This window comes from Peromyscus californicus, unplaced genomic scaffold, assembly GCF_007827085.1.
Source record: "Peromyscus californicus insignis strain IS unplaced genomic scaffold, ASM782708v3 Scaffold_4__1_contigs__length_199733344, whole genome shotgun sequence".
Lineage (NCBI taxonomy): Eukaryota > Metazoa > Chordata > Mammalia > Rodentia > Cricetidae > Peromyscus > Peromyscus californicus.
In genome coordinates, this window is record NW_026294562.1 from 57,405,519 (window position 1) to 57,432,710 (window position 27,192).

The 27,192-nt window shown below is 44.2% G+C and overlaps 1 protein-coding gene across 13 annotated transcripts in view; it reads left to right on the plus strand.

Annotated features, from left to right (window-relative positions):
- Window positions 1-27,192, plus strand: part of Ppp6r3 (protein phosphatase 6 regulatory subunit 3) — a 132,010-nt gene that overhangs the window by 92,484 nt on the left and 12,334 nt on the right. For 5 of the 13 annotated variants that reach the window (XM_052760042.1, XM_052760040.1, XM_052760043.1 and 2 more), the window contains 8 exons: window positions 449-513; window positions 3,699-3,814; window positions 5,867-5,952; window positions 12,897-12,983; window positions 17,374-17,471; window positions 19,234-19,288; window positions 19,804-19,934; window positions 23,984-24,105. In XM_052760042.1, coding sequence (XP_052616002.1) covers window positions 449-513; window positions 3,699-3,814; window positions 5,867-5,952; window positions 12,897-12,983; window positions 17,374-17,471; window positions 19,234-19,288; window positions 19,804-19,934; window positions 23,984-24,105 — 760 coding nt within the window. The remainder of the gene's footprint in view (window positions 1-448; window positions 514-3,698; window positions 3,815-5,866; window positions 5,953-12,896; window positions 12,984-17,373; window positions 17,472-19,233; window positions 19,289-19,803; window positions 19,935-23,983; window positions 24,106-27,192) is intronic. The other 8 variants (XM_052760045.1, XM_052760046.1, XM_052760047.1 and 5 more) reach the window with 4 other exon arrangements.

A 27,192-nucleotide genomic window follows, 5' to 3' on the forward strand; every position in this document is an offset into this window, starting at 1 on the left:
AGAAAGATAGAGCTGTGCTAAATTTCCCAGAGCCTACTTTCATCACTTGAATTCTGGCTGGACCCTGTGCTGTTGACCAGCTTTTTCTAGTTATCAGAGCCTAGCTTTGCCTCAGGTTCACTGCTTACTGTGGCAACACCTTTAGCAGCAAGTTGCTTAGTGCTCTGTGTGGCCAGGGTCCTAATGGAACTGACCACAGGGGATCTGGAATAAATGGCACCATGTTGCATTTGGGTGGACCAGTGACTAAGAACCACATGCAGTTTCATTTTATGTAAAGTTTTTTGTTTTAAAAGACGGGGCCTCACTGTGTAGATCAGGCTGGTCTCTAGACCTCCAGAATTCTGGAGGCAAAGGCAGGACCGCCGAGCTTACTTTGCTTTAGTGTTTTAATGCTTTTACCACTGTGTGAATAACAGGAATAAGTGGAGTGTTCTTTCTTATTTAGCTTTTCCAAAAATGTCAGCTAATAGAGCGAATTCTTGAAGCCTGGGACACAAATGAGAAGAAACAGTAAGTAACTTGTTTCTGAAAGCAGTACAATTTGATTTGTAATTTACAGAAAATCTTACCATCTCCCATTGGCTAGTTAGAGAAAGTGAAAATAAAGTTGCATCATAACAGATACTTTTCTAATAACCTTTGTTCAGGTTTTGGAACTGTTGTTTTGGAAGACTTTCTGAAAATAGTATTGAGTTGAATAAAAACAGTCAAAAGTTGACTCTCCCCTGGTGTGCAGTGATTACCCTCTCAGGGCAGAGCATTCTATGCACATGCTCTTAGAGAAAAGCATCACAATGTTTACTGTTTTCTTCATAGACAAGATTTTGGGAAGCATTAGTTGGCCCTACCAACAGCTTTCTTACATAAGATGTTCTTGTGGTGGTGGTGGTCATCATCGTGGTGGTGGTGGTGGCGGCGGCGGCGGCGGCGGCGGCAGGCACCTTTAAAAACCCTGGGAGTTTTTACATCACCCCCGGATTCTGAAACAGGCAGTGTAGGGAGGGTTTGGAAAGTCCTTTCAGGATGTGCTGCTGTATGAGGCTGAGTGTGTCTGTAAAAGTGACACCTAGCTTACGGATGGCATTACTGGGTGGTGGTTTATATGCATTTATATTGGTGGGAGGATTGAGTCCTGATCATTAGCATTGGTTTGTGCTGGAACCCTCAGACCCTTCTCGTCTTGATAATTTGGGGTATGTAGGTAAACTGGTTATCCTGCCATGTGTGGGATGCTGGGACTTAGTCACTGGGAGAGGTTAGAACTCACTGTTCACCCTCTGCCCTCCTCCCCTGTCCTTCTAGCCTCTAGTGACCACTATTACTTGCGTTGCTTCTATGAAGTCAGCTTTCTTAGTTTCCACGTGAGTAAGAACATACTGTCTTCTCATATTTTCTCACCTCTCCTGATAGTGTTCAGTTCTATAGATGATGCCACAATGGCAGGCAGAATTTTGTTTATTATGTCTGACTGCTCCATTTTTTATTAATACCATTTCTGAACGATCTTCATCTGAGCCTTGTGGTTTTGATTTGTATGTTCCTGTCAATTAGTGACACTGTGTGTCTTTTGTATATCTCTGGGCCATTTGTGTGCCTTCTCTTGGGAAATAACTCTTTATACCATAAACATTAGTTAGGGAGAATCAGAAGGGGTTTGCTGGTGGTCTTTCTGTATTCTCTTGGCGGTGCTCCACTGTGGAAGTGCTCAGGTTCCCACTAACCTCCTGTGTGCAATGTCTCCCATCTGCTACAGTCTCTTTGTAGTTTGAGGGGATCCCATTTGCTTTTGGTTGCTTTTCTTATTCGTGTTTTTTGGGGTGTTTTCCAAAATGTCTTTGCCCAGACTAGGCTTGTGAGTGTTTGTCTTTTCTTCTAGTGGTTTCATGGTGTCTGTTTTCAGTTCAGTCTTCCTTTTGCGTTGGTTTAGTTTATGGTGAGGAGGTGGCTATCTGGCTTTACTGTACTTCATGAGTATGTCTAGCTTGACCAGTGCTATTTATGAACAGGACTGTGCTTCCTTCTGAGTCAGGCTTAAGTCTGTTTCTCATTTGTCATGATATACCTTTCCTAGATAACCAATTTCAGGAAGTATGACTGCTGTGTGAAGCCCTTACATAACCACCACTGCAGTCAGAACGTAGAATGAATGCTCCATCATCTTACCTAGATGCATTGTCTCCCCCTCCCCTTCTCTCTCTTTTGGGGGGCTGGCATCAAAGTCATTGTTGAGGGTGAGCTGAAGGTAACCTTGAACCTCTCTCTGGTCCTGCCTCTTCCTCAGTGCTGTGATTACAACCATGTACCCATGTCTGCTTTTATGAGGTGCACGTGATCAAATCCAGTACTTTAGTGCAAGCTAGGCTGCATTTGACCAACTGAGTTTATCTTCAGTAGTTTATACTGTCACTGTTGGGATCTGGATTTAGCTCCTGAAGGAGCTAAGTGATTCAGGGCAGAAATCAGCTTGCGTGTATTGGTTTTGGTGGTGGTCATGATGAACTTAATAAACACTGAGAAACACAGGTGGGTTTTGATATGGCCGTACTGGAAATTGGTACTAGCCTATGTGGCTGTAGCAAGGGGTTTTGATTAGCAGGCATGTTATTCTAGGTGGCGCTCCTTTAGGGGAACTATGTGAGGCCTGCTGGACAACTCTCGTTCTGTGTCTGACCTGTCAGCTGTTCTGTGTGCTCTGTGACCTTCCACCTACATTCTCTTACTCTTCCTGCCTCATTGGGCCAGCACATAAGTATCCGGCATGCTCTTCTCTTTCTGTGGGTCTGTCCTCTGAAGGCCAGATGAATACAGTCCCACAAGCTCTCGGATCCTAAGAGTTTTCTCTAGTACTTCACTATGTCCGAAGCCTTGCAGATAGGCTATTGTTTCTTACCTGTGGCCTTAAGGGAGTATGGGAGGGCTAAGAAGTTGTCTTTGGGAACACTAGAGTCTCTGGAGCTTACTGTGGAACCAAAGGCAGCCTTTGCAGCTCGGTGTGAGCCTCAAATTCCACACATGCCCTGGAGTTTACCCAGCAGGTATTGTATTTTCCAGGCGGACCTCCAAGCACAGAGTTGTTATCTTTTAGTGACTCCTGAAAGGGTTTTCTTCCTTTAAGCAAGTATCTCTTGAGTCTCTGCCCTGCTGTCTCCAACAAAAATCCCTTCTACTGTAAGTCATGGACATTAAAAAATAATCTTAATGTAAAAATGAATGTGGTTAGAAAGTAGACCTTGGCAGAAGAAAGCATTGAGGATTGAGTTCACTGGCCTCTGTTCTGAATGGTCTCCAGCAAGTGCAAGGGACCTTCCTTACCTCAGCCAAGTTTTCAGAGAAGCCACTGTGTCCCGTTGAGAATTGCCATTATTATTTATAATTTATGCCTGTCAATTAGCACAAATAGAACTTGATGTCTTTTGTTGGGGGCTAGGCCAACAAAATTCTGACCTCAGTTTCTTATAATCTAATTAAATTCTAAAATTGAGAGTTTTACAAAACTGTAAAGGAAAATTCTAGTGGCATGGGACATTAATGAACGTTTGCTTCAGATACCGTCAATGACTTTGGTTGTTGCTGACATTGGAGTAACTGTCCTGTTACTATGCTGCCATGCCTTGTGTTAAGCTTATATACTCTGCATTCGAGACTCTGTTAAGTGTCCATCTCCCATTCTGAATAGTTTTTCCTTCTCTTGTCAGGGCTGAGGGAGGACGACGGCATGGTTACATGGGGCACCTCACCAGGATAGCTAACTGTATTGTGCACAGCACTGACAAGGGTCCGAATAGTGCGTTAGTACAGCAGCTTATCAAAGGTAAGTCATTGCAACAATTCTCATGGCATTTGTGTGGGATCAGAGAGCAGGGGAGGGCTTTCAGTGCTGGGAACAGGTTGAAGTTTCTTTACTTTTTAGAGACTCTTTGGCTAGCTCACTGTGGCTCTTGAGAATGTTTGAACCATGTAGTTCTCACTGTACCTTTGCTCAGATTTCTGCTGTCCATTTAGAAACCAAGAGGCATGCTGGAGTCACTTCCTGTTACAGAGCACTGTTGATGGCCTGGCTTTTTGTTTTGTTTTGTTTTTTAAGATTTATCTATTCACCAGACAGTGGTATACGAATTTAATCCCAGCACTTGGGAGGCAGGGGCAGGCAGAGCTCTGTGAGTTTGAGGCCAGCCTGGTCTGTGCAGTGAGTTCCTGAATGGCCAGAGCTGCATAGTGAGACCCTGTCTTGGGTGGGGGGTTATTTATTTATTTCATGTGTATGGGCATTTTGCCTGTGTGTGTGTGTCTGTACACCATGTGCATTCAGTGTCTGTGGAGGTCCGAAGAGGATGTCAGATTCCTCTGGAACTGGAATTATAGATGGTTGTGAGTTGCCTAGGATAAAACCCAGGTTCTTTTTTTTTAGAAGAGTAGTCAGTGCTCTTAGGTCCTGAGCCATCTCTCCAGCCTCTGACCTGGTTCTGTGTTTCTATTTTGGAGTAGAACCGCTCAAGCTATGGTGGCTCTTGCTTTTTCTTCTGAAACTGGGGCGGGGGGTGGGGGGGTGTATACTAGTATTTTGCCTATATGCATGTATATACACCATGTTCATACCTGGTCAGAAGAGGGTATTGGATCCCCTGCAACTTGCTTTATGAATGGTTATGAGCCACCATGTGGGTGCTGGGAACAGAACCTAGGTTCCCTGGAAAAGTAACAGATGTTTGTAAGCACTGAACTATCTCTAGCGTCCAGAATCTAACCCATCCTCCCTCCTGTGGATTAAATTCCTTACTTGAGATACTAAAGCACTGTCAGCCTTTTCTTCCATGTCTCTGTTACTAAAACGACAGACTTTGGCTCCTAAAGGATTCTTTTTCTACCAGCATTGAAATTGAATCAGCCCAAGGTGACTTACAGGGTTCAGAGCACAAGTTCATTTCTGCCAGAATGAGAGTACCAATGCCCTGACCTGCAGGCCTCTGTCTAGCGGACATAACTAGTTCTGAGACTTCTTTGAATTTGGGAAACTGACAATCTTGATAAGAAGTGGTGCTCTGTTGAGTGTGCACTAAAAGCCTAGTTCTTATCCAGTGACAGAAAAACTGAGGCTGGTTCACCTGTAATTTTGCTTAAGCCACCCCTCAGGGTTCATATCCTTATCAAGGAGAGAAGGCCACTCCTGGAAGTTACTTGTGTGCACCTGTGTATGGTTGCTTAAACCAGAATTTTCGGGTGACCACCCTTCTGTAGGTAGGCCTCTAAGGTGTAGAGCCATGGCTTCATTTTCTCAGAAAGTCATTGTAAGTCATTCTTTCAAAGTTTCTCTAGAAAGTAGAATTTGGCTGTAGAGCATTTCTTCATGATTTGTTTATGAGCCAAATATGTAGGAGACAGTGCAAGTGCAATCTCAGCATCCAGCAGGGTTCTGTGAACCATTCATTCACCAGCCAGGTGTCCATTACAGGATCCCAGCGAAGGACAGAAGCTAATGCTTGTAGAGTTTCTTAAACTTGACCACACAAACAGTTCTTACCCTACCTCTCCCCCCAAAGACCTGTCTCCTTTCATAAGAGTTGTTTGGAGATACAATTCTGTGTTTCATTTCAGCAAAGCATTGTTAGTAATTACTAAGTCACAGCTCTTGCCCAGATCAGGCCTACATTGTTGGTAGGGTGGGGCATTAGGGCTCAAGTCTGTGGACTGGGCCTGTTGGAGTTTTTTAGACTCATTCCTCTTAGACCACTGGGCTAGCCATAGCCAGGACTTCAGCTGATTGGACTCCCCACATGCTATTCATGCAGCTACTCTTTGAGACTGTACACTCTTGTCCCCATGGGTCACTGTGTGATAATGCTTTTTTTCCTTTTTCACTCTGAAGATCTTCCCGACGAAGTCAGGGAGCGATGGGAGACATTCTGCACGAGCTCCTTAGGAGAGACGAACAAGAGGAACACGGTAGATCTAGTAGGTTTCACAAGGTTACGTCTCTGGGGTTTTTTGGTGCTCTTGGGCATTGCCTATGTACTTGGAAAAATGTTAAAGATGTCCATTAGGCCCAATGAATGTGGGCCAAGGATAAGCTGTTTGCAGAAAGAGGACAGTATTCACAGCATTCTTGATTTGTTCAGTCACCTCCTAGTAACCTGCCTTGCATGGCAAAAGGGTCCTAAAAAGCCACCCATGTCCACTGCAGTTCATATGAGTGTCTTGTCTCACCTGGGTCCTGCCCCCTAAGCACCTCAGCATCATCCTCTGCCTTCCTCTTGTTCTGTGGCTTTCTACATTGGGCCTCATGTCACTCTTAGAATCCCAAACTCCCATGGATGTTCCAAGTGTTATGGAGTTGAAATTATTCTCACTTTAGGACAGTTTTGGAGCAGAGGATTGTAGATGACTCTGAAACTTCAGCTTTTTAATGTTGAACTGAATTTGTTGGTACTTTCAGCCAGGGAATAATGGCATTGATAATTTTAAAAAATTATATTGGACTTTGGAATGTGTTTTTGTTTTTTAAACACATTAAGTTTTAAGGTGAGTATTGCTTTGTTTTAGTTTTTGCAGAAGAGAATGCATCTTTGTTAGCATGTGGCAGCTGGTGATCAGGGTGGTGGCCTGACTCAGAAGTGCTGTCAGCACTAGCCACGGTGGCCTTGAGTTTCTTGTAATAATACCTCAGTCATTAACAAATTATTTATATAGCAGGAGGCAGCTCTTCACAGATAAGAGCTGTAGAGCCATGGGTCATCCTGTGTTCCTCTGCATCGACCTTTGCCTCTCCATTGACTGGAGTAGTAGAGTAATGGCTTATATCTATATTGACTTTGACTGGAGTAGTAGAATTGACTGGAGTAGTAGAGTAATGGCTTATATCTATATTTAACTTTATTTTATGTGCATTAGTGTGAAAGTATCAGACCCCCTGGAACTGGAGTTAAAGACAGTTGTGAGCTGCCATGTGGTTGCTGGGAATTGAACTCAGGGCCTCTGGAAGAGCAGCCAGTGTTCTTAACCTCTGAGCCGTCTCTGCAGCCCCCAAGTAATGGCTTTTAAAGGTGGGGTTAATACAGAATTATGAAATACGAAAGGTAAAGAGATGACTGTAGAAGGGAGCTTTGTGGAACCATGTGGTTACAGTAGGTCTGAGGGCTCTGATGTGTATGCCATTGCCTGGCCGACAAACCCATACTTGTTAACAGTGCTGACCAGCAGGAAGGGCGGGCAGTCTTTTTATAAAACTGTTACAGGGCTGGGTAGTTTGGGCTTCTCTGTACTAGTCAGTTGGTTAAAAATAATTGAGACTGGATTTGAAACCACTCCAGCTGGTGAGTGCTTGGCTGCTCTGAAGAATGGCACTGTCCTCTTATGTTGTGACATTTTATTGCCACTTGGGAGTCCCAAATCAGTCTTATTGTAGGAATGCAGCCAGCATGGTGTTCTTTGTTTTTTGTATATAAAGGAGTATTTTGTTTGCAACAATTTTAAAATTATCCACCTGTGATTGGCTTTGTTTCCTCTTTGAGACAGAGTCTCATGATGTAGCTCTGCCTAGCCTGTGACTGATTTTTAAAAAAAGATAGAAATCAGAAATACCCACTTAAAACTTGTTACCAAGCTTTTAAAAAACAAACTTTTCCTGTGGGACACAGTAGTTCATGCCTGTAATCCACAGGAGGATCGGAAGTTCAAGGCTATGGCCAGCAGATGATTTGTTATATAAAGCACTTGGTGTGGGAACATGAGGGCCTGCATTCAATCCCCAGGACCTATGTAAGAGCTGGGCATGGCAGTGAATACCCGTAACCCAGCCTCAGGGGAGAGTCAGGAGGATCCCAGCCTAATGGAAACGGTGAGCTCCAGGTCATAAACCTCTGATCTCCACAGGTACCCACACATACACTGCACATACAGAAACACACAGATGGCGGAGGAGAGGGGGAATACAAGGTGTTTAGGGCCAGCCTCAGCTGCTTTGCAAGATTGAGGCCTGGACTACAAGAAACATCTCCCTCCTATTTCACCACCACCCCCTAAAAAAGAAAAACAACTTTAATCTTAGCAGATTTCTTTGAGAGCAGTCTGTAGTAAAAAAAGGTGCCATTGCTGCCCACACTTTTTCCTCAGCTCCTTTGCATGCTATCAGTAGGCCTGCAGAGATTTTATAAATCCTGAGTACATGGTGCAAGCAGCACAGACGTGTTCCCAGCCCCATCTTGGTGGGCATTTACACCCATCCCACATTGAGGGAAGGCTGGTATGAGCACCATCTTTCATTCAAAGTACAGTTCCGTTCTCCCTGAGATGTCATCATACCTTGACCACATAGGTATTCTACAGGAAGAGGACCCTGGGAGAAGCCTTCAAACAGGCCAGTGAGGTCGCTCCATGGGTAAAGCTCCTGCTGCCAAGCTGGACCTACATTTGATCCCCAGAACTCACACAGTGGAAGCAGAGAATGAACTCCCCACAAGTTTGACTTCCACATGTGTGGCATGTGTGTCCCCCAAACACACAAAATAAATTAATTAGTTAATTAATTAAAAGAATATCAAAGCACATTGATGTCCTGTTGGGTTAGCCCCTCTCCCAAGATTTTGCTGTGCTGACGTGGTTGGATTGGCTTAAGACCTTTTCCATTCTTTCTTTCTTAAAGATTTTAAGGATTAGTCTAGCTACCAAAGAGGTTTTAGTTATTTTCTTCCCCAGAATATATTCAACTTACTTTGGTGGGGTTAGGTACACGTTTGAGGGGTGGGGGGCAGTAGACTACTGTAGAATGCTGCTGTAAATATAATTTCTAAATACTGTGGGCCTTATTTGTCCTTGAAAAAGTGACAGTGCCTGTGAATGTAATGCATGGTCTTAGTAAAAGCACATTCACCAGTGGAAATGTCAGTTGGGTAATAGATTGAGTATGCCAAGTAGATGACTAGATCTGCTGCCTTACTCTGTTGCTTTAAGTGGTTCAGATGCCTCTCTGCAGTGTTGAATAGTCATAGCTTGAGTTACTATGTTGGTATGTTGCTTTGGCCCTTTGTTTTTTTTTTTTTTTTTTTTTTTGGTTTTTCGAGACAGGGTTTCTCTGTGTAGCTTTGCGCCTTTTTCCTGGAACTCACTTGGTAGCCCAGGCTGGCCTCGAACTCACAGAGATCTGCCTGGCTCTGCCTCCCGAGTGCTGGGATTAAAGGCATGCGCCACCACCGCCCGGCGGCCCTTTGTTTTTTAATGTTTACCTAAGGATAGCTTCTACCACACTTGTCCTACTGCCCCCCACCATATCAACATAAGCTCCTATGGCTTCCATTGCAGCTTTCTAACTTGGCTCTAAGTTGGAGGAATCTCCAGTCTTTCAGCCCCTTCATTGGATTGAAGCCAAAATATGTGCACAGTTGATTCCTGTGATGCTGCTGTTCATGTGAGGGAGCTAGATTGTTAAGCTTGGGTGCTTTGGACTGGGTTGTTGGGTTGGTTTTGTTTTTACAGTATCTCACTTTGTAGAACAGACTGGCCTCAAACTCTGATCCTTCTGCCTCAATCTTTCAAATGTTTGGATTATAAGCATGTACCACCACACCCAACTCTAAGATTTGGTGTTTTAGTTAAATACAAAGAGCTCTGAAATTTGACGAAACCTCCAAACTAAAAATTGGCAAGGACTTAGATTAAAAATGGAAATTAGAAAATGTTTTGTACTAACTTTGAGAAGTTGAATTTGTCTGTCTTTGCTTATCCCTCCAGCAAAGAGAGTATTTTAGAAGCACTGCTCTTTCTTTCCCAGCATTGACAGACAGGGCCTAGAGGTAGTGTGGAGTGATAGGCACACACTTGTGTGAATGTCTTGTCCATGTAGCTAGGGTGAAAGCAAGAATGTCCCCAGCCCTGGAGCTGGCAGGTGCTGAGAGTCTCAGTAAGGAACTTACAGTGGTACATCTTGCTGATGGGTTCCACACTCAGCAGTCTCCTCATGCTTAGGGTGTTCCTTTGGAGCCTCGGGGTTTGGTCACTCCGTTGCTCATTCTCTTAACACATTAGCAATGCTGACTGCTATTATGAAAAGAGTGTGCTACCTTGGGAGCTACCTTTTCATGCCTACATCAAATGTAATCTTACTGACATGATGGCCTTGGCAGGAGTGGTGTCATTTAGTGACTTGCTAGTGTTCTTTTATTGAGCGGACATTCTAGTGCCTGCAATGCCATTCATACAGCATACTAGTACTTACCAAGCAGGGGAGAAACAGAAGCTTGGGAAACAGGGCTTTGTCGAATAGCCTGTTCTTTGTCATAGTGCCAGGGAGCAAGACGGGAAGTTCAAATATAGGTTGTCAAGGGGCTGGTGAGATGGCTCAGCAGTCAAGGAAGCCTGAAGAGCTGAGTTCCATCTCTAGAACCCATGTAAACATGGAAGGACAGAATTGACTAAACAGTTGTTCTCCGGCCTCTATACATGTGTTATGGAACTTGCCCCCCCCCCCCCCCACACACACACAATAAATGTCTTTAAACAAGGAAAACTTCATTACAGATAAGGTAGTATAGCCAAAGAGAGGGAAGCAAAGTGCAGACCTCAGAGCAGGGGCTGCAAGTGTGTGCAGGGGGTGGGTACAGAGTCTGCTGTGGCTATTGTATCAGAGCAAATAAGGGTGGAAGTGAAGACAGGCAGACAGTGAGGCCTTAGCTTTGTATTTGAGATGAGAAACCACTAGGTTTAGAAGGAAAAAGTGACTTAATCCCATGTACACTTCTAGAAGATCTCTATGGCTTCTGGGCTGAACACAGACTGCAGGGTAAGCTGCCTCACTGACATTATTCATAACCCCTCACTAGCTGTTGACAGGTTTGGTGAGGAGTGGTAGGGTTTCTTTACATGGTCAGAGTGGCATGGCAGTTGTGAACAAGATAGAAAACAGCCAAGGTTTTAGCTGAAGAAGAATGTAGGTAGCATTTCTGAGCTTCTAGTACCTCAGAAGGACTGTGTGATGTAGATCAGGAATTCAGGCTGCACTTAGCTGCTGATGAATGGGTTGGGATTCTGATCCCCTATGAGGCAATGAAATCCTCTTTAGCTTGCTTTATTAATTCTTTCAGATTTTTTTTTTTTTTTAAGATTTATTTATTATCTATACACAGTGTTCTGCTTGCTTGCATGTACCTGCACACCAGAAGAGGGCATCAGATCTCATTACAGATGGTTGTGAGCCACCATGTGGTTGCTGGGAATTGAACTCAGGACCTCTGGAAGAACAGCCAGTGCTCTTAACCTCTGAGCCATCTCTCCAGCCCCTCTTTCAGATTCTTAAGTTGTGGGTGTCCTCAGAGTAGCACCCTCCATTAACACACAACTGAAGGTCTGCCTGCATTGTGCTGTTAGTAATCATAATTAGCTAAAACTATCTTTAAAGAAAACATTGTAAACTGAGTGCAGTAACACACCCCAATAATGTTAGTTGAATTAGAAGAATCCCAAGTTCAAGGCCTGCCTAGTCCAAAGTGGGGACATTATAAACACTTCCCTGGAGGGAGGTGCTTCACAGCATCAGTTTAGCAACCATGTGTAAAGGAGCCACATGTCTAGCCTTTCCTAGTTACTCCACAAAACTCTGCTCTTTATTCAGCAGTATGATTAACTCTTGTTTTGGGGAGGGGCATCCTATGGCAGTAGTTTTCAGCCTTTCTAATGCTGTGACCCTTTAATATAATTCCCCATGTTGTGGTGACCCCCAACCATAAAATTATTTTGTTGCCATTCATAGTTGTAATTTTGCTAATATTACTGTAATGTAAAAATATCTGTGGCCTCAAAGAGGTCGCAACCCACATGTTGAGAACCACTGACCTGTGGTTTCTTTGTACCCTAGTTGCACTTAGACAGGATTCCTGGGAGCAGCTTGTTTTCTGCTGTCTTCATTCAGGCCAGCTAAATTTCAGGCCACCCAATACTCTGGCTGTACCCCAAATACACATTGGCTTAGCATGATGTGTACTGATTTGCTAATGCCAGGCTATGAAGCACAGCTGTAGAGTTGGCAGAGGAACACATGTCTTATCTCTACCCAGAACACTTGTACTAAAGGCACAGAAGAGCAGGCATGGGACACATGCTTGTAATCCCAGCATTTGGGAGGCTGAGTGAAGTAGGTAGATCTGATCCTGAAGCAAGCCTAGGCTACATAGTAAACCAATATAAAGAACTCTAGAGAGTCATTGTAAGTGACCTTCCAAAATATAACACTTCTTACAGAATTTGACTGACTGTTCATTGCCATAGGTGCTAACAGTGAGGGCTATTATCAGTGCTGTGCTAGTCAACACATTTCTGATTAGCAAGCATCACTTGACCATGAATGGTGAGCAGTTCATATTGGTGTTTTTCTTAGTTACTGAGTTGACTACTCTCTGTGGTGCAGGGAGGTCACATTTTCAGAGAGTCTTTTATTGGTCAGGGGACTGTTGACTTTAGAGCATTTATGACCAGTGTCTTTCTTGGTATAGGCAGGAAAGTCAAGACTGAAGAGAAACGGTTATCTACAAGGCCGACCTCTATAGTGGCTCATGAGTGATTCCTAGGGTAGTGTTTTACCTCCACAGGCCTGACACATACATGCTATTTTTGTTCATCTGCACTGCACTTCGGCCTTTCCCATTGAATGGAGTAATTCATTCTTCCTGTGTGATTCCTGGGGATGTTAGTCCTGAGGAGTGGAACCACCAGCCAACTGGGTGTGCAGCCAGAGTGGACTCTACATTGACTGGGTGTGCTTGACCACGTAACTGTTATTTCTGGGGTTTTTTGGGTTTTAGTACATTGAAACAAAAACTGAATGTGATATTTTTTTTCCATTAAAAAATGCTGATACAAAATGTCCACCGCTTTTCTATGTTAAATAGTTTTTTACATTTTTATGCATATAGGTTACAACCTGCCATATTCATTCATCCAGTGATGATGAAATTGACTTTAAAGACACGGGTTTCTCACAGGATTCCTCTTTGCAGCAAGTGAGTCACACCTAAAGCTTTGCTATTTATTTTTATCTTAAGTGCATAGTTTAGCTGCCCTTGGAAATCATCATCTGTCACTGTGTTAGAATGCGGTTTGGGATTGCTACCAATTAGGCAAAAATGATTGAAACAGGGAGAGCTGGGGACTCATCAGGTGGGCTTGTACTGTTGTGTTCCTGGGTAATAGTGAGGAATGGTGGGTGTTGGTGAGCACGGCATGAAACAGGTAGTCAGCAGGTCACCTCTAATGCTCATTCTGCAGACCTTAATGGCTGTGCTGTGTTACTTAGATTCCTGGTAGAGACCTTGGTTAAGAGTGACAGAAATAAGAATTAAACATCTGAGTAAACTTTGTGCAGTGCCTCTGAACCACGCAGGCTATCTAGATAGTCCTTCCTCAGTGCGGTTTAATTATGTCGTGTGGCATCTAAATGAAGTTTTAGTCAGAATCATTCTTGCCACTCCTGCCCCCAACTTGTCTCCATTTGCTAACTGCATTTACTTTGTCTAGCAAAAACAGAGGACTTATCCTACTTGGGTCATTCTTAGAAAGCTGACAGTTGATTTCACACTTCTACTGGGAGTTGAGTTGGAGAGTTCAGAATAGAAGCAGATGGCCAGCTGTTTATGGGAGAAGGCTGTGCTTAACTGTTCTGGTCCAGGCATCGGTGTGACAATAGGAGTAAGGAAGCACTGTCCCACTATACTAGGTGGTGCTTGGCTTCTTTCTTAGTCTCGGCAACACTTTTTACTGGGGTCGGTGTGAAGCTTTTTTGCTTTTTTGCTTCCAAGTTGCATGCCCATCACATTCCAGTATTGCAACTGAGCATTTGCCTGCTTTTGATACTGAAGAAGTGTAGCTTTTCCCAGCTAGCTAGATCTGATGTAAAATTTTATTAATTGCTGGTCTCCCTATCTTTCTTGACACTAGCTCCTGTTGGCAGCCATTCCCCTAAAGTTAGAATTAGGAAGCACTGTGGAGAAGCAGTGTCTTCTTGGAGAACACACATCTTACTCAAGAAGCACTGGCTGCCTAGGAGCCCAGCCCAGCAAACTGTGCTCCAAGCAGCCCTGTGTTGTCAGAGCTCTGCACTGTCCCACTTCCACCGGAGACTATTTAGACAGTAGTTAGCTGGACCAGGCCTGAGCCCAAATGTATCACTGTAAACCTAGATTTGTGCCTGTTCAAATCTACTATTAAGAAAAAAAGATGCCTGGACCAGTGAGGTGGCTCAGCCATGGAGATGCTGCAGACCTGAGTTTGATCCCCAGAACCCACATGGTGATAGGAGAGGACTGAACTGATTTCCACAAGTCATGGGACTTTGACCTCCACATACACACACTCAATAAATTAATTTTAAATATATGAAGAGAAAGGATACCTTTAATATCTGCCTAACTATGTTCGTAAACTTTGTCATACATACCCTCCCCTCCTCTCACTGCTGTAAATCAAACTGAAAACTTTACATATGCTAAACTTACAGCTACTGATCTAATCTAGATGTTATTTTTAGGCATCTAGAAAGCGGATTGCCTCACTTTTTATGATACCTGGTTCTAGAGCCATGTCTGTTTTTAAGTGTTTTCTCATGTTCAGTCCAGTCACAAAACTGGTTTCCTGACATAGCCCTGACCAGGACCCTCAGCTTAGGGGCTCCATCCCCTGCCTGTAACCTCTATATGTAGGGAGTAATTATTAGTCACTCTTACTGACATGTATCCGGTAGCTCTTTTTTGCACACTTACACTATGAACCAATCATGGACTGTTTTGAAATGAATCTGATCCAAAACATGTTTCTGGAGAAAGAAGGTCTAGGTTAACCTAACAGTGTCGTCATAGTCTCTCCTGTCAGCAGAATGTCAGTCTGTAGATAGCAGCTTGTTGATTTTCTCAGTCCTGTTTAAAGTTGGGCTTCCTGCTCAGAGCCCCTAAGTGTGCAGAATGTGGGACAGTTATTAACAAGGTAACCCTGTCACAGATGTGGCCCTGAGCAGTGAGCCACTGCCTCAGGATGTGTGTGCCTCTGCCAGTTTTGTTTTGTTTGCTCTAGTACTTCCTAGATTCCTAGTGTCCCCCAAACTTGGCTTCCCAGAGGTGGGGAGGGAATGAGCTCTTCCCCTTCGCTGTGTGGATAGGTGTCAGAAATAAGCGGACACCTTTAGCACCTCACGTCACACACAGGCCTGGGACAAGTCTCACTGTGTTCAAAGCAGTTTCAGTGCTCAGGGTGGCAGTACTTTTAGAGACCTGTCCCCACCCTCTCCAGGGTGGCAGTACTGGACAGTGCTCCATAGTGTTACTACAGCCAGGTGTGCTGTTCCAGGTTAGGACAGGTGAATTTTCAGCACCCTTGCATGTAGGGTGTGGCAGCTCTTCACTTTGGCTGTGCTGGCTTCTGTAGTAGTAATGTAGAAAGCCAGTACAAACAGGAAGTTCTTTGCTTTACTCAGAAGCTGTGCTACACCAAGAACAGAGAAGGACTCTCTGATCCCAGCTTCTGTCAGTTGCTGTAGGTCTATCTAGGTGCATAGGACCAACAAATAAAAGTACATATGGGTACATGTGAATGTATCTGCATGTGTCCATGTATGTATGCATACATTTGCAGTGTACTTGCTGTTGTATATTTACTGGTGAAGTGTTGAACTTCAACGAATATTTCTTCCCATTCATATCTAAAAAAATTGTATTATAAGCGGCATGACAAGTTTGAAGAAAGCCCATCTATAGCAAGCAGCTGGGAGGGACCCTTGCCTTGCTCCGAAATTCTAGTCTAGATAAGTCGAGAGCCTATCTTGTGTTGCTTGCTCAACAGATTTCCCCATGGGTCCTTTACACACCTGGGGAGTACTGAGCATCTGTTTTGCCTCATAAGCGATAAGGCCCCAGGTCATAGGACCTGAGCTGCTTTTGCTGACGTGGCTGTGAAGGCTTCCTGGCCTTTTTTTCTTTGGTTCCCCAGAGCACTAGAACTCTTTCCTTTTCTTCTGCTTTAATCAGCTTCCCATGACTGCTTCAGCTGTACTGCAGACCTTACCCAGCACAGTCTTGCCACGCTACCTCTGGGTACCCTGTGAATACCTGTCCCACAGCCAACTGCCCACTGTCCCCATATGCCCATGAGCTCATGTCATGCCATCTCTGTGAGCCTGATGGGGGAGGGTGTTGTCTTGCTTGAGAGGAAAGTGAAGCTTGGGTTGGTTAGGTTTTCCTTGTTCTTGTTTTATTTTCACACCTAAGCAAAATATAATTTCCAAAGCCAAACATGAAGTTTATTTTTAAGTTACATACAACTTGGATTATCCATGCCATAATTCCCTGCTATGAGAGTTAGTGTGGTCAAGATGAACGGCAGAGGTATTTCTGCAGTGCAGGGTGGGAACTGTGGGCTCTGCTGAGGTAAGGACCCAAGGAGAACTCTATTGACGCCATTACAGCTGCCTCCTTGGCAACCAGTGTCCTCAGAAGCCCTTGTTAGCAAGTGCTGTTGCGTGGGTCCCACTGCTGGTTCTGTCCTTGACCACGGGTAGTACTCACAGGGTGCTCCTGCGGTCTTGTATCCATCGTGTGGGTGAGAGTGAGGAGGGAGGCTGCACTTGGTGTCTTTGGGTAGTGAGGGCAGGTTTCCTGATGGCGTAAGTAGATTGTTAGCACTTGGGTGGGATCCAGTAGAACATTCCCCCATTTTCTACCTGGGAAGACTCACCTGAGCCTGATGGAAATAGAATTGGCTCCTCTGTAGGCCTTGTAGTGTTCAGGCTTTTCTGAACAATTTCTGATGAGGTTAAAGCTTCCTGCCCTGTCTCTCAGGTAGGCTGTGTAGAAGTGTTCTTCTCAGACTGTTCCCAGCCTCCAAGCCGTAGGCCAGCCAGCATTTCATTTGTAGGATCGTGACTATGTCCAATCTTTCTTCCTCTCATGCTATTTTTGCTCTGGTGGATGGGAGTGGGGATATGGTGGGGGCCAGGGAGGGTGGGAAGTTGGGGGTGGTGTGTTATAGTTTAGGATGCCGTTGGTTGTGTCTAGAGATGATGGTGCTTCTGATAATTTCAGACTTACATGTCTCTCACCTCTTCATACTAAGGTTAACCCAGTTCTCTGTCCAGAGACTTAGTAGTCACTTTTTAGTGTGATCTTTTAAGTATTTCTTAATGATGTGTAATAGAGCAGTTTGTGTATCACATTTTAAAAACTCCCCTCTTTGGGGGAAAATGTGTCTGAAATTATTTGATTTTTCTTTTTTTAAAGAAAAACACACCAACTTTTAAAGCCACATGGCTGTGTGAATTTAAGTGGTTTCTGGAACACAAATGGGCAGATAATTTATAGAATGTCATTAGAATCATGATGTCACTGTCACTGGTCCTGGGATTGCCAGGCCTTTTCTGATTATCAGATGCAACAAATGACGTCCAATTTTATTGACCAGTTTGGCTTCAACGATGAGAAGTTTGCAGATCAAGACGACATTGGCAAGTGAGTATATTTTCCTGTTTCCTTAGTGACCTCTCACACATGCTTTTTGTGAACTGTTTCCACAATTCCCGTGGCTTCTTGGATTCTGTAACATCCCTGAGTTGGGAGATCCCATCTGTCGCTTATTTGCAGTGTCCACCCTTGAGCCGAGGTAATTAGGAGAACAGCTAAGAGCCACACTCCAGGGGACCCTGTGGGGTGGGAGTGGGGGTCACGGGGTCTTTGTTTTTGAGATGAGTCTCACTGTGTCGCCCCCTGCTAGTGTTGAAGTTACGAGCTCAAGCATCCTCCTGCCTAAGCTTCCTAAGCATCTGGTACCATAGATGCCTGCCCTTGCCCTCAAGTTACTATATTTATAAAGACCCCAGCCATCATTCTGCTCTTTTCAGCATATGTAATAGCATTACTGAGAGTAAGTCAGTAATACTTTCCCGTGTTGGTACCTGGTCAGAAGGGTCACTGTATAGCATGTTGTTGGGTACTGCATTCATTCCTGCAGGTGACCAGGGCAGTAGGACCAACCCTGTTTACATGTGCTCTCTGCTCTGGGGAAGTCCCTGTAAGGATGTTGTTGGGGTTGTTTTGCAAGATCCAAGCACTCTAACCATTGTTCTGCAGTCAGAGTCAAATGCAGAGAGGGAATTAGAAACTGGCAGAGCAGTGAAAGGAAATGTACAAGGAGATTGATTGGCAAAACTGAGAGCCAGCATGTAGCATCCTGACTAGGAAGGAGAACACATCTCAACATGAGGTTCATGGATTATTAAGAACAGGGGTGAAGGGAAGATTTAAGCCATTGTGATTAGATCTCAGGTGATGATTCTCACTGAGTTCACTGTGGCACCATAACAGTAGTTTGCAATAGTTGTTAGACTTCAGCCAGTATAGGCTACTTTATTGCACATTGGAGTTTGTAGTCTGGGAAGGTAAAATCTTTTTACAGCACACTGCATGAACGTGCTCTGCTGGCACTCTGGAGCAGAGGCTCTGCTGCAAGCAGCAAGCACTGAGGCAGCCAGCTGCCCTCCACGTTGGCGCATTTCTGTCCAGGAAGAACAAGAACACTGTACAAGGCCGTTATGTGTTTGCCATGTTAGCAATCTGCAGGATCAGGACACACACACACACACACACACACACACACACACACACACACACACCATCCCTACCCCATCCCCACTTGACATCTTGGATTTTCCCATCTCAACTCTTTTAAGTGTTAAGTTCAGAATTAGCATTCTCTTTTAGAACATGGTTCTTGGGCTGGTGATTGGTTAGAACCGACCTTTGAGGATTGATCACATTGTCCCACCACTTACAGTCATGTAACTCATTGTAACTGCATTTTACCCTTCACTGTCATGGAGGCAGGATGGCAGGGTTGCCCTGTGTTTCATTTATGAGTTCGTCCTAGCACTTTACAATGCTTTTGTGGTTTTTAATGTTTGGGCTTGGTTGTTCGGAAGCTTTTTTTCTTGGTTTTCTTGGTGTAGTCCCTGGAACCATAGTTGGCACAGAAGTTAGAAATGCATTGTAGAAAGGCTGTCAGGGGCCTCACAGCCTCATCTCAATAGGCTCCCATCGCAGCTGTCCTCTGTATCCATTCGTTAGTATCAGGGAGAGGGCACCATTGAATATAGCAAGGTGGGTGTGTATATTACCGATGGAGAGTACAATGATAAGTACTTCGAATTTTGAGAGTTTCAGAGCACTGTTTACAGCTACCCATGGATGATTAACAATTCTTACGCTTTCTTTACAGTGTTTCTTTTGATCGGGTGTCAGACATCAACTTTACTCTCAATACAAATGAAAGTGTAAGTATAAAAGTTTACTGTTGTGGCCGGGCGGTGGTGGCGCACGCCTTTAATCCCAGCACTCGGGAGGCAGAGCCAGGCGGATTTCTGTGAGTTCGAGGCCAGCCTGGTCTCCAAAGCGAGTACCAGGAAAGGCGCAAAGCTACACAGAGAAACCCTGTCTCGAAAAACAAAAAAAAAAAAAAAAAAAAAAAAATTTACTGTTGTAAGTGATGTGCCACTGAAGAGGTGGAGAACCGATGGGTTTGGCTGGAGGCTGCATGTATTTGTCCTGTGCAAGAGAGCCCGTGAGGAGAATGTATGCAGGCCTTTTACATGCTAGTTTAAAGTCCAGGCTTTCTTGGGAATTTTTTGTTGTTTACATAGAAGCCAACATTTTATATTTATGCTTTATTTGGGTGTATGTGATAGACACCATTTTTTAAAAAGCAAATGAAAAAATAATTTTCACTGGTAATTTGGGAGAGAAAACAGTTTTCACTTTAGTTGTTTTCTCTTTTGCTCACTTTTTGTAGGGAAATATTGCCCTGTTTGAAGCATGTTGTAAAGAACGGATACAGCAGTTTGACGATGGTGGCTCTGATGAGGAGGATATCTGGGAGGAGAAGCACATTGCGTTTACTCCAGAATCCCAGAGGAGGTCCAGGTGAGCCGTGGCACCACCAGTGTAGCCTGAACCCAGGGCCAGTGCTTTGTTCTATCAGGAAGAATGCTCTTAAGAATGGATGGAGGACTGGAGAAGAAGGTCTCAGTTTGATTGCCAGTACCCACATGACAGCTCATAGCCACCTGTAACTCCAGTTCCAAGGGATCCAGTGCTCTCTCTGGCCTCTGTGGGTACCTGGCACAGAAGTGGTATACAGACATACATGCAAGCTAAACACCTATACACATTAAATAAGTAGACAAGCAAAAAATATTAAGAGGGAATGGGCCAGCCCCCTCTTTCCAGCAACATGGCAGGTAAAGCCATCCTAAAAACTCTTTACATAGGAAGCATGGAATGGGACCCTATTGCCACCACCCCCACACACATCCTTTTTTTTCTTTTAACTTGATTCTCCTTTGTAGGTAACTTAGTGAAGAAATTTTATGTATTTATTTAGGTTGTGCATGTGTGGGCTTGTCAGAGGCATCTTGCAGGAATCAGTTTTTTCCTTTGAGCATGTGGGTCTTGGGCTCAAATTCAGTTCATCAGGCTTGACACAAAGCGCTTTTACCCACTGGACCATCTCTATCCAGCAAGTAATGTCTAGCCAATTAGCAACCTCCTCCAAGTTTAGTGAGAAACTTCTTTTCAAAAAATAAAGCAAGCCGGGCAGTGGTACACGCCTTTAATCCCAGCACTCACAGAGACAGGCAGATGTCTGTGAGCTTTAGGCCAGCCTGGTCTACAGAGCGAGATCCAGGACAGGCACCAAAACTACACGGAGAAACCCTGTCTTGGAAAAAAATAAATAAATAAAGCGAACAACTGAGATCCCCCACATCATCCTCTGTTCTCTACACACATGAAGGCATGCATATATATGCTCTCACTCTCTCTCTCACCAAGAAGCACAGGAGATCAGTTCATTCAGAGGACATAACAGTTTTAAACTGCTTTTTACCTAATGACACAGATTCAAATTCAGCAAACAAAAATGAATAGAACTGCAAAGCGTGGTGAGCAAATTGAGTTCCAGGAAGATCATTCATTACCCCTCTTGGTAATTAATGAAGTAGACAGAATTCTTATGACTGCTAAGTATACTGCTTGAACAACACCATCTTCCAGCATGTGCTCCTTGAATACTTATAAAGTAAGCATTCTACCCAGCAAAGGAACACAACAAAAGCCTACATTCAGGCCATAAAGCAAGTCTGAGAAAATTCTGAAAGCTTCCGATAATTTTTTGATAGAAGAATTAAATTGGAAATCAGAAACAGATAGGTCCCTGGGAACTGGGTATGGAGTCACATACTGTTACCTCAGCACGTGGGAGCTAGTGTAAGCTTGTGAGGGAGCTCTAGGCCAGCTCTCAGTTACATAGTGAAACTGTGGGAAAATGGGGGGTGGGGGGAGAAGGAACTTCATGTTTTTTCAAACTGAAGGAAAATTAAATGCCAGTATAGCAGAATGTGGGAAATAACTGGCCATATTAGATTTAAAGTACCTCGCTTCCGTGGCCTCAGCTTATACATTAAGAAAATAGAAAATGAACAGATTAAAGCCAAATGCATAGGATATAGATTAGAGTAGGATCTGAACTCCAGAACAAAAACAGGAGAGGAAGCTTGTGAAATAGAAGTGGCTCTTTGAGAAAACCACTGTACTAAGCTGCCCAGTGAGCAGGAAAAGGTAGCAACTAATGGCAGGAATGAGTGTTCATGTCAATAGAGGTTGGACAGACAGTAGAAAGATTAAAAACGATGAGAGATAATGAACAACCCATGTGCCAGTGGCACCCTAAATGATCTTTGAATGACACAAAGAACCATAATTAAGAAAAATGTTGAGGGTGTGGCATGAACAGTGCTGTATCTGTTAGGCTTGAGTTTCTATTCTAAGGCTTCTCCTCAGGGAGGCCTATTAGCACTCAGCTGTAAGACCAATGCTTGGGGAGACAGAAACAAGAGGATGAGAAGTTCTAGAGATCTGGGTCTCAATGACTTCACTGATGTGCCAATAAGCATTTCAGAAAGAAATAGCAATTCCTAGGAGTTGAAAAGAAAGGCTGTTATCTATCTAATTCTAAAATCACACTATTGCTTCTGGATACAAAAATTTGACTCGCTCACATTACAGAGAAGAAAACTGGGTTGTAACTGTCATAAGCAGAGATGCAAAAACCCCTTTAAAAGTTGTAACAGGTCAACTGTGGTGGCACATACCTGTAGTTTAGTGCTCAGAGCCTGAGGCAGAGGAATCAAAATTTTGTGGCCAGTCTGAGCTACATAATGAGACTCTGACCTAAAAACTATTTTTACGACAGATTAAATACAGTAACATAGAAAAAGGACCAACTGTTTATTCCAAGACTGCAGAATTGCTTGAACCTATTCAAGTGTCTACATCCAGTCTTAAATTTAAGCAGTCTCCACACATTAGAAGTAGAAAGGAATTTTTCACCTTTATTAAAAGTATTGATGAATACTATAGAGTTCACCTCATTAGCAGTAAAGACTGAATGACTTCCTGTGGAGATTGGGAGCTCGAAAGTGTGTCTGATGAGTAGCTTCTGTTTAATATTATATCAGACTGCTAGATATTTCAGTTAGGTAAGAGAAAAGATGGCAGATCATAAAGGAAGAATTTGAACATTTCTTGGACAGCATTGTTAATGTAGAAAGTTTGCTTGAGTATAGAAAAGGTCTATAGGATAATTCAAATGCATTTAGGAAAGTCTCACAGCTCATAATCAGTATAATTGTACCCCTCCCTACTGGAACTGTTGAAATTACTAAATGATGCTGTTCACAATACTGTAAAAAGTAAGATACATAGCTCTAAAGGCTAGTACACTGAACTCTAAAACTCATGAGTGTTGATGAACTGGATGAACTGGAGATAAGCTCTAGTTCCCCACATGGATCCATGAGATCCACACAGCACCCAACAAAATCCTAAGTGATTCCTCAGACTATTTACAAGTTGGTTCTTAAATCCATACAGACAAAACACTTCCCAGAAGATTTTGACTCAGTTATGCTCATCTCTTAATCTCAGCTGCAGCTGCATTTGTATTGATTGTCCCAGCAAAGCAAAGGTTTCACTTTAGTGGTTCTGGTCTCTTGTTAATCATAGTCAATTCTTTAATCCCAGGTGACCACTAATTTTTAATACAGAATAGCAAATGCTCGAGACTCAGTCTCTGCTTCTTTCTCAAACTTCACAAACCAGGCCTCCATCATTCTGCATTGCTCTCAACATATTCAGACTCACACAGAACAGCCCATTAAACCCAAGTACTCAACGGCTTTCCCAGCTCAATGTTCTAGAATCCTTCTGTAATTCTCTTCAAAATAGTCTGGTGTGTCACAGCAATAAGCCATTCTCTGGTGCAATTTCTGTTTTAGTTGGGTTTCTATTGCTGTGATAAAATACCAGCCCCAAAGCATCTTCTTGCCTCAGCTTCACATATGCTGGCAAAGGACACATGCACTGGCACAGCTGTGGGGAGAGTGCACTGCAGGTCAAGTCCATCAGGAACTCGCACATAGACTCTAGAACACATGTACTGGCACAGCTGTGGGGAGAGTGCACTGCAGGTCAAGTCATCAGGAACTCGCACATAGACTTTAGAAGTCTCTTTCCTAATTCAAACAAAAAAAAAGGTGGGGGAGGTTTCAACACCCTAAGATGGTGTATAGAGGATGATGAGAAGAAAAGATCCCAGCTCTCAGGAGGCAGAAGCAGGAAGATCTCTGTGAGTTCGAGACCAACCCGTCTACAAAGCAATTCCCAGGAGAGCCAGGACTACACAGAGAAACCCTGTCTCAAAAAAACAAACAAACAAAAGAACAAAACGAAAGGTCTGGAAAGATGCTTGGTATGCTCGGCACATACAAGTCTTCCTTCTTGTGAAATGGCATAGGCAGGCACTGTTGAGCTGAAGTACAGTATGTTTTCATATTGTAAATGTCCTTTGAAAGTTTCCTGGACATGGCTGGTCACTGATTAAGCAGCTTAACTATTTCAATGTTGTTTTGTAGCTCCGGCAGTACAGACAGTGAAGAAAGTACAGATTCAGAAGAAGAGGATGGGGCCAAACAAGACCTGTTTGAGTCTGGCAGTGCAAACACAGAGGACAAGATGGAGGTGGACCTGAATGAGCGTGAGTCACCCAGTCCTTAGGAGTTCATGTTCTAGTGCTTGAAATTGCCTGGTTTTATCTCTGTGAGGTCGAGGCCAGGCTGGTCTACAGAGCGAGTTCCAGGACAGCCAAAGCTACAGAGAGACCCTGTCTCAAAAAAGAGGGGTGGGGGGAGGGAGAGAGAGATTGCCTGTTTTTGAAAATTGGCAAAAGAATGGCCTGTGACATCTGAGATGTTCTCTGAGGCACAGTTGAGGTGGAAGCACTGTTGCCACTGCTGTGTAACTCCGAGTCTTTCCCAGGGAGGAACAAGTTATATATACTTGGAGATGATCCGTTTGAACATTGTCTTTACGGTTTAGCTAGAGAGCATGTCCCCCACCCCACACACTCACCTCCCTCCAGAACCAGGCACTGATACTGTAACAGCAGTGGAAAAAAAAATCACAGACTGGGGCTGGCGACATGGCTCAGTGGTTATGAGCACATGCTGCCATTGCCAAAGTTCATAGCACCCCATCAGGTCATTCATAACTGCCTCAAGCTCCATGGGATCTGATGCTCTCTTCTGCCTGCCATGGGCACCTGGACACAAAGGTGTTTTGTTTTGTTTTTTGTTTTTGTTTTTTTGTTTTTTCGAGACAGGGTTTCTCTGTGTAGCTTTGCGCCTTTCCTGGGTCTCGCGCTGTAGACCAGGCTGGCCTCGAACTCACAGAGATCCTCCTGCCTCTGCCTCCCGAGTGCTGGGATTAAAGGCGTGCGCCACCACCGCCCGGCCTTGTTTTGTTTTTTAAAGGACATAGACAGCCTATAGAAATGAGGAAATAATTGTGTCTTATGGAGTCATGAATGGAATGCACCAGGGGAGCCAAATTAAGCTCAAATAATTTTAAACATGTCTTCACAGTTGTGAAACTCCAAACTTTAGCCTTGTTCAGCTGGTCCACATCTGTACCCACCTGCTTACTAACTAGAAGACTTGATTGTGCTGCCCCTTTAAAAACGGCAGGGATGGGGTGGGGGGGTGAGGGGGCAGTTTTAGGTGTTATGGTGATATGATTGAAGATTTTACCTAAGCCTGACCAGTTCCTTGTCACCAAGGTAGCCTTTATGTCCTTGGTTCTTCATGAAGCCACACAGCCAGACATGGCTTTAGTGTCTTCCACAAATTCCTATAAAGCTCCATCTGAAAACAGCCTTCTCATTCTGCATTCTGAAAGGTCCGTGTCCTGAGGCACAGGGCCTAGGCAGGGAATGTCCTTGGGTTCAAATCCACTTAGTTTTGTGTGCCAGTTACCAGGCCAGTAATGATAATTGCTACAACCTCTGCCCTCTGCTTGGTGCCCCCCAGGAGTAGTTAGTACTCCTGAGCAGGGTGCAGAGGGAGCTGCAGCAGGTGGTTCTTCCGAGGGTGTGCTGCTTCCAGGCCACTGAAAGGGAAAACAGCCAGCAAGAAGGCAGAGTCCTACAGACTGTTTAGTGTGTGTGGTTCAGGAACAGGGTGGGGTGGTGAGGCCGAGAATGGACTTTCAGAAATTTGTTTGTTGTTAGTTATGTGTATGCATGTATTAGTTGTGGATCTGTGCACGTGAGTTGCAAGTCCAGAGCTGTAGGATCTCCTGGAGATTACAGGCTGGAGTTACAGGTAGTTATGAACCACCCTGTGTGGGTGCTAGGAACTGAGCTTTAGGTCCTCTGTAAGAACAATTTGTGTTCTTGACCACTGAGCCATTCTCCAGCCCCCCCAGAATTGCCTTCCGAAGGTTGTAGAGAACTGCAGAGCACTTGGCAGACAGAAACAAAGCAGCAGTGAGCGAACTGGACTGGATAGCCAAGACATCGTAGGGAGACAGCAGGAGGAGGGGAGCTCTGGTATCTGCAGGGCTGCTCTCTTGGGCTCTGCACCTGGGTTTCGAACACTTCACACTGTTGTGCAGCAGGTCACTGGAGCGTTGTCATCCATCCCTGCCAAGCAGTCCCATTGCCCTTAGTCTCAGTGTTGCTGTTCTTTGAGATATTTGGATCTAGCTAGTCTAGATGTCTCCTGCATTCGGAGCCATAACAGCCCTGTCATTTGGGACGGTGTACTCCATCCACTCAACAGTGCCTTCAAATTTATTCCCTGTTGTAGCTGATACAGGGTTTTTTTTTTTTCTTTTAAAGCTAAAGAATTTTCCAAAATCACTGGGCATGGTGACACATATCTGTAATCTCAGTACTTGGGAGATGCAAAAGAATCAGGAGTTCAGGTTCATTCTCATTTACTCAGCAAGTCTGAGGCCAACTTGAGCTACAAAGCCTGTATCAAAAAGCCAAAGAGAAACTGGAAAGAGAAAAAGGAGGGTTAAAAGAAAGGAGTTGGGGGTGGAGATGTTGGATGGTGAATTCGGAAGGAAGTGAGCTAGTATGACTTAAACAACATGCCTCTGCTGTATGTTGAGGGGAATGTCTGGATGACCTTTGTGCTTACGTCAGCACCACAGGACAGCAGCCTCCTATTTCCGTGCTGTTTGGGAAAGGCTTCTTTTTTATCAGTAGATAGATATGAGACACTGCACTCTTTGAACATGTGAGCCACACACACGTGTGTGTGTGGTGTGTGAGTGTGTGTATACACACCTACCTCTCTCCCTGCCGCTCTAGGGTTGTTTGCAGAGTTTTGAGCAGTTTCTACTGTTAGGTCTGGGGAGTTACCCTGGGAAGGACTGTCACATATCCTAAGAGTATAGAATTCCTTCCCCGTAGTCTGCACTGTGAAGTAGACCAAGGAACTGGTCCCAGAACTTTGCATATGGTGAGCAGGAAAAATAATTGTTAGACAGAGTTTTTGTATATACTTTGTAGCTTTGTAGAATATTTCTATTGGGAAATATTCATCGGAATCAAATTGCTAGAGAGAAGCCACAAGGGTCACCTAGCCTTCCAGTGATCGTGCCAGCCCCACCCCCCAGTAGCACCATGTTAACTTTTCTCCTAGAGGAACTACTTTCTTCTCATCTGCTAACCTGATTTTAAAAAATAATTTCCATTTTGAGGGTCCCCAAGACTTGCCTGGGCTTAAACAGTTCTCCTAGCTCAATTCCCAAGTGTCTGCAATGACAGGCACAC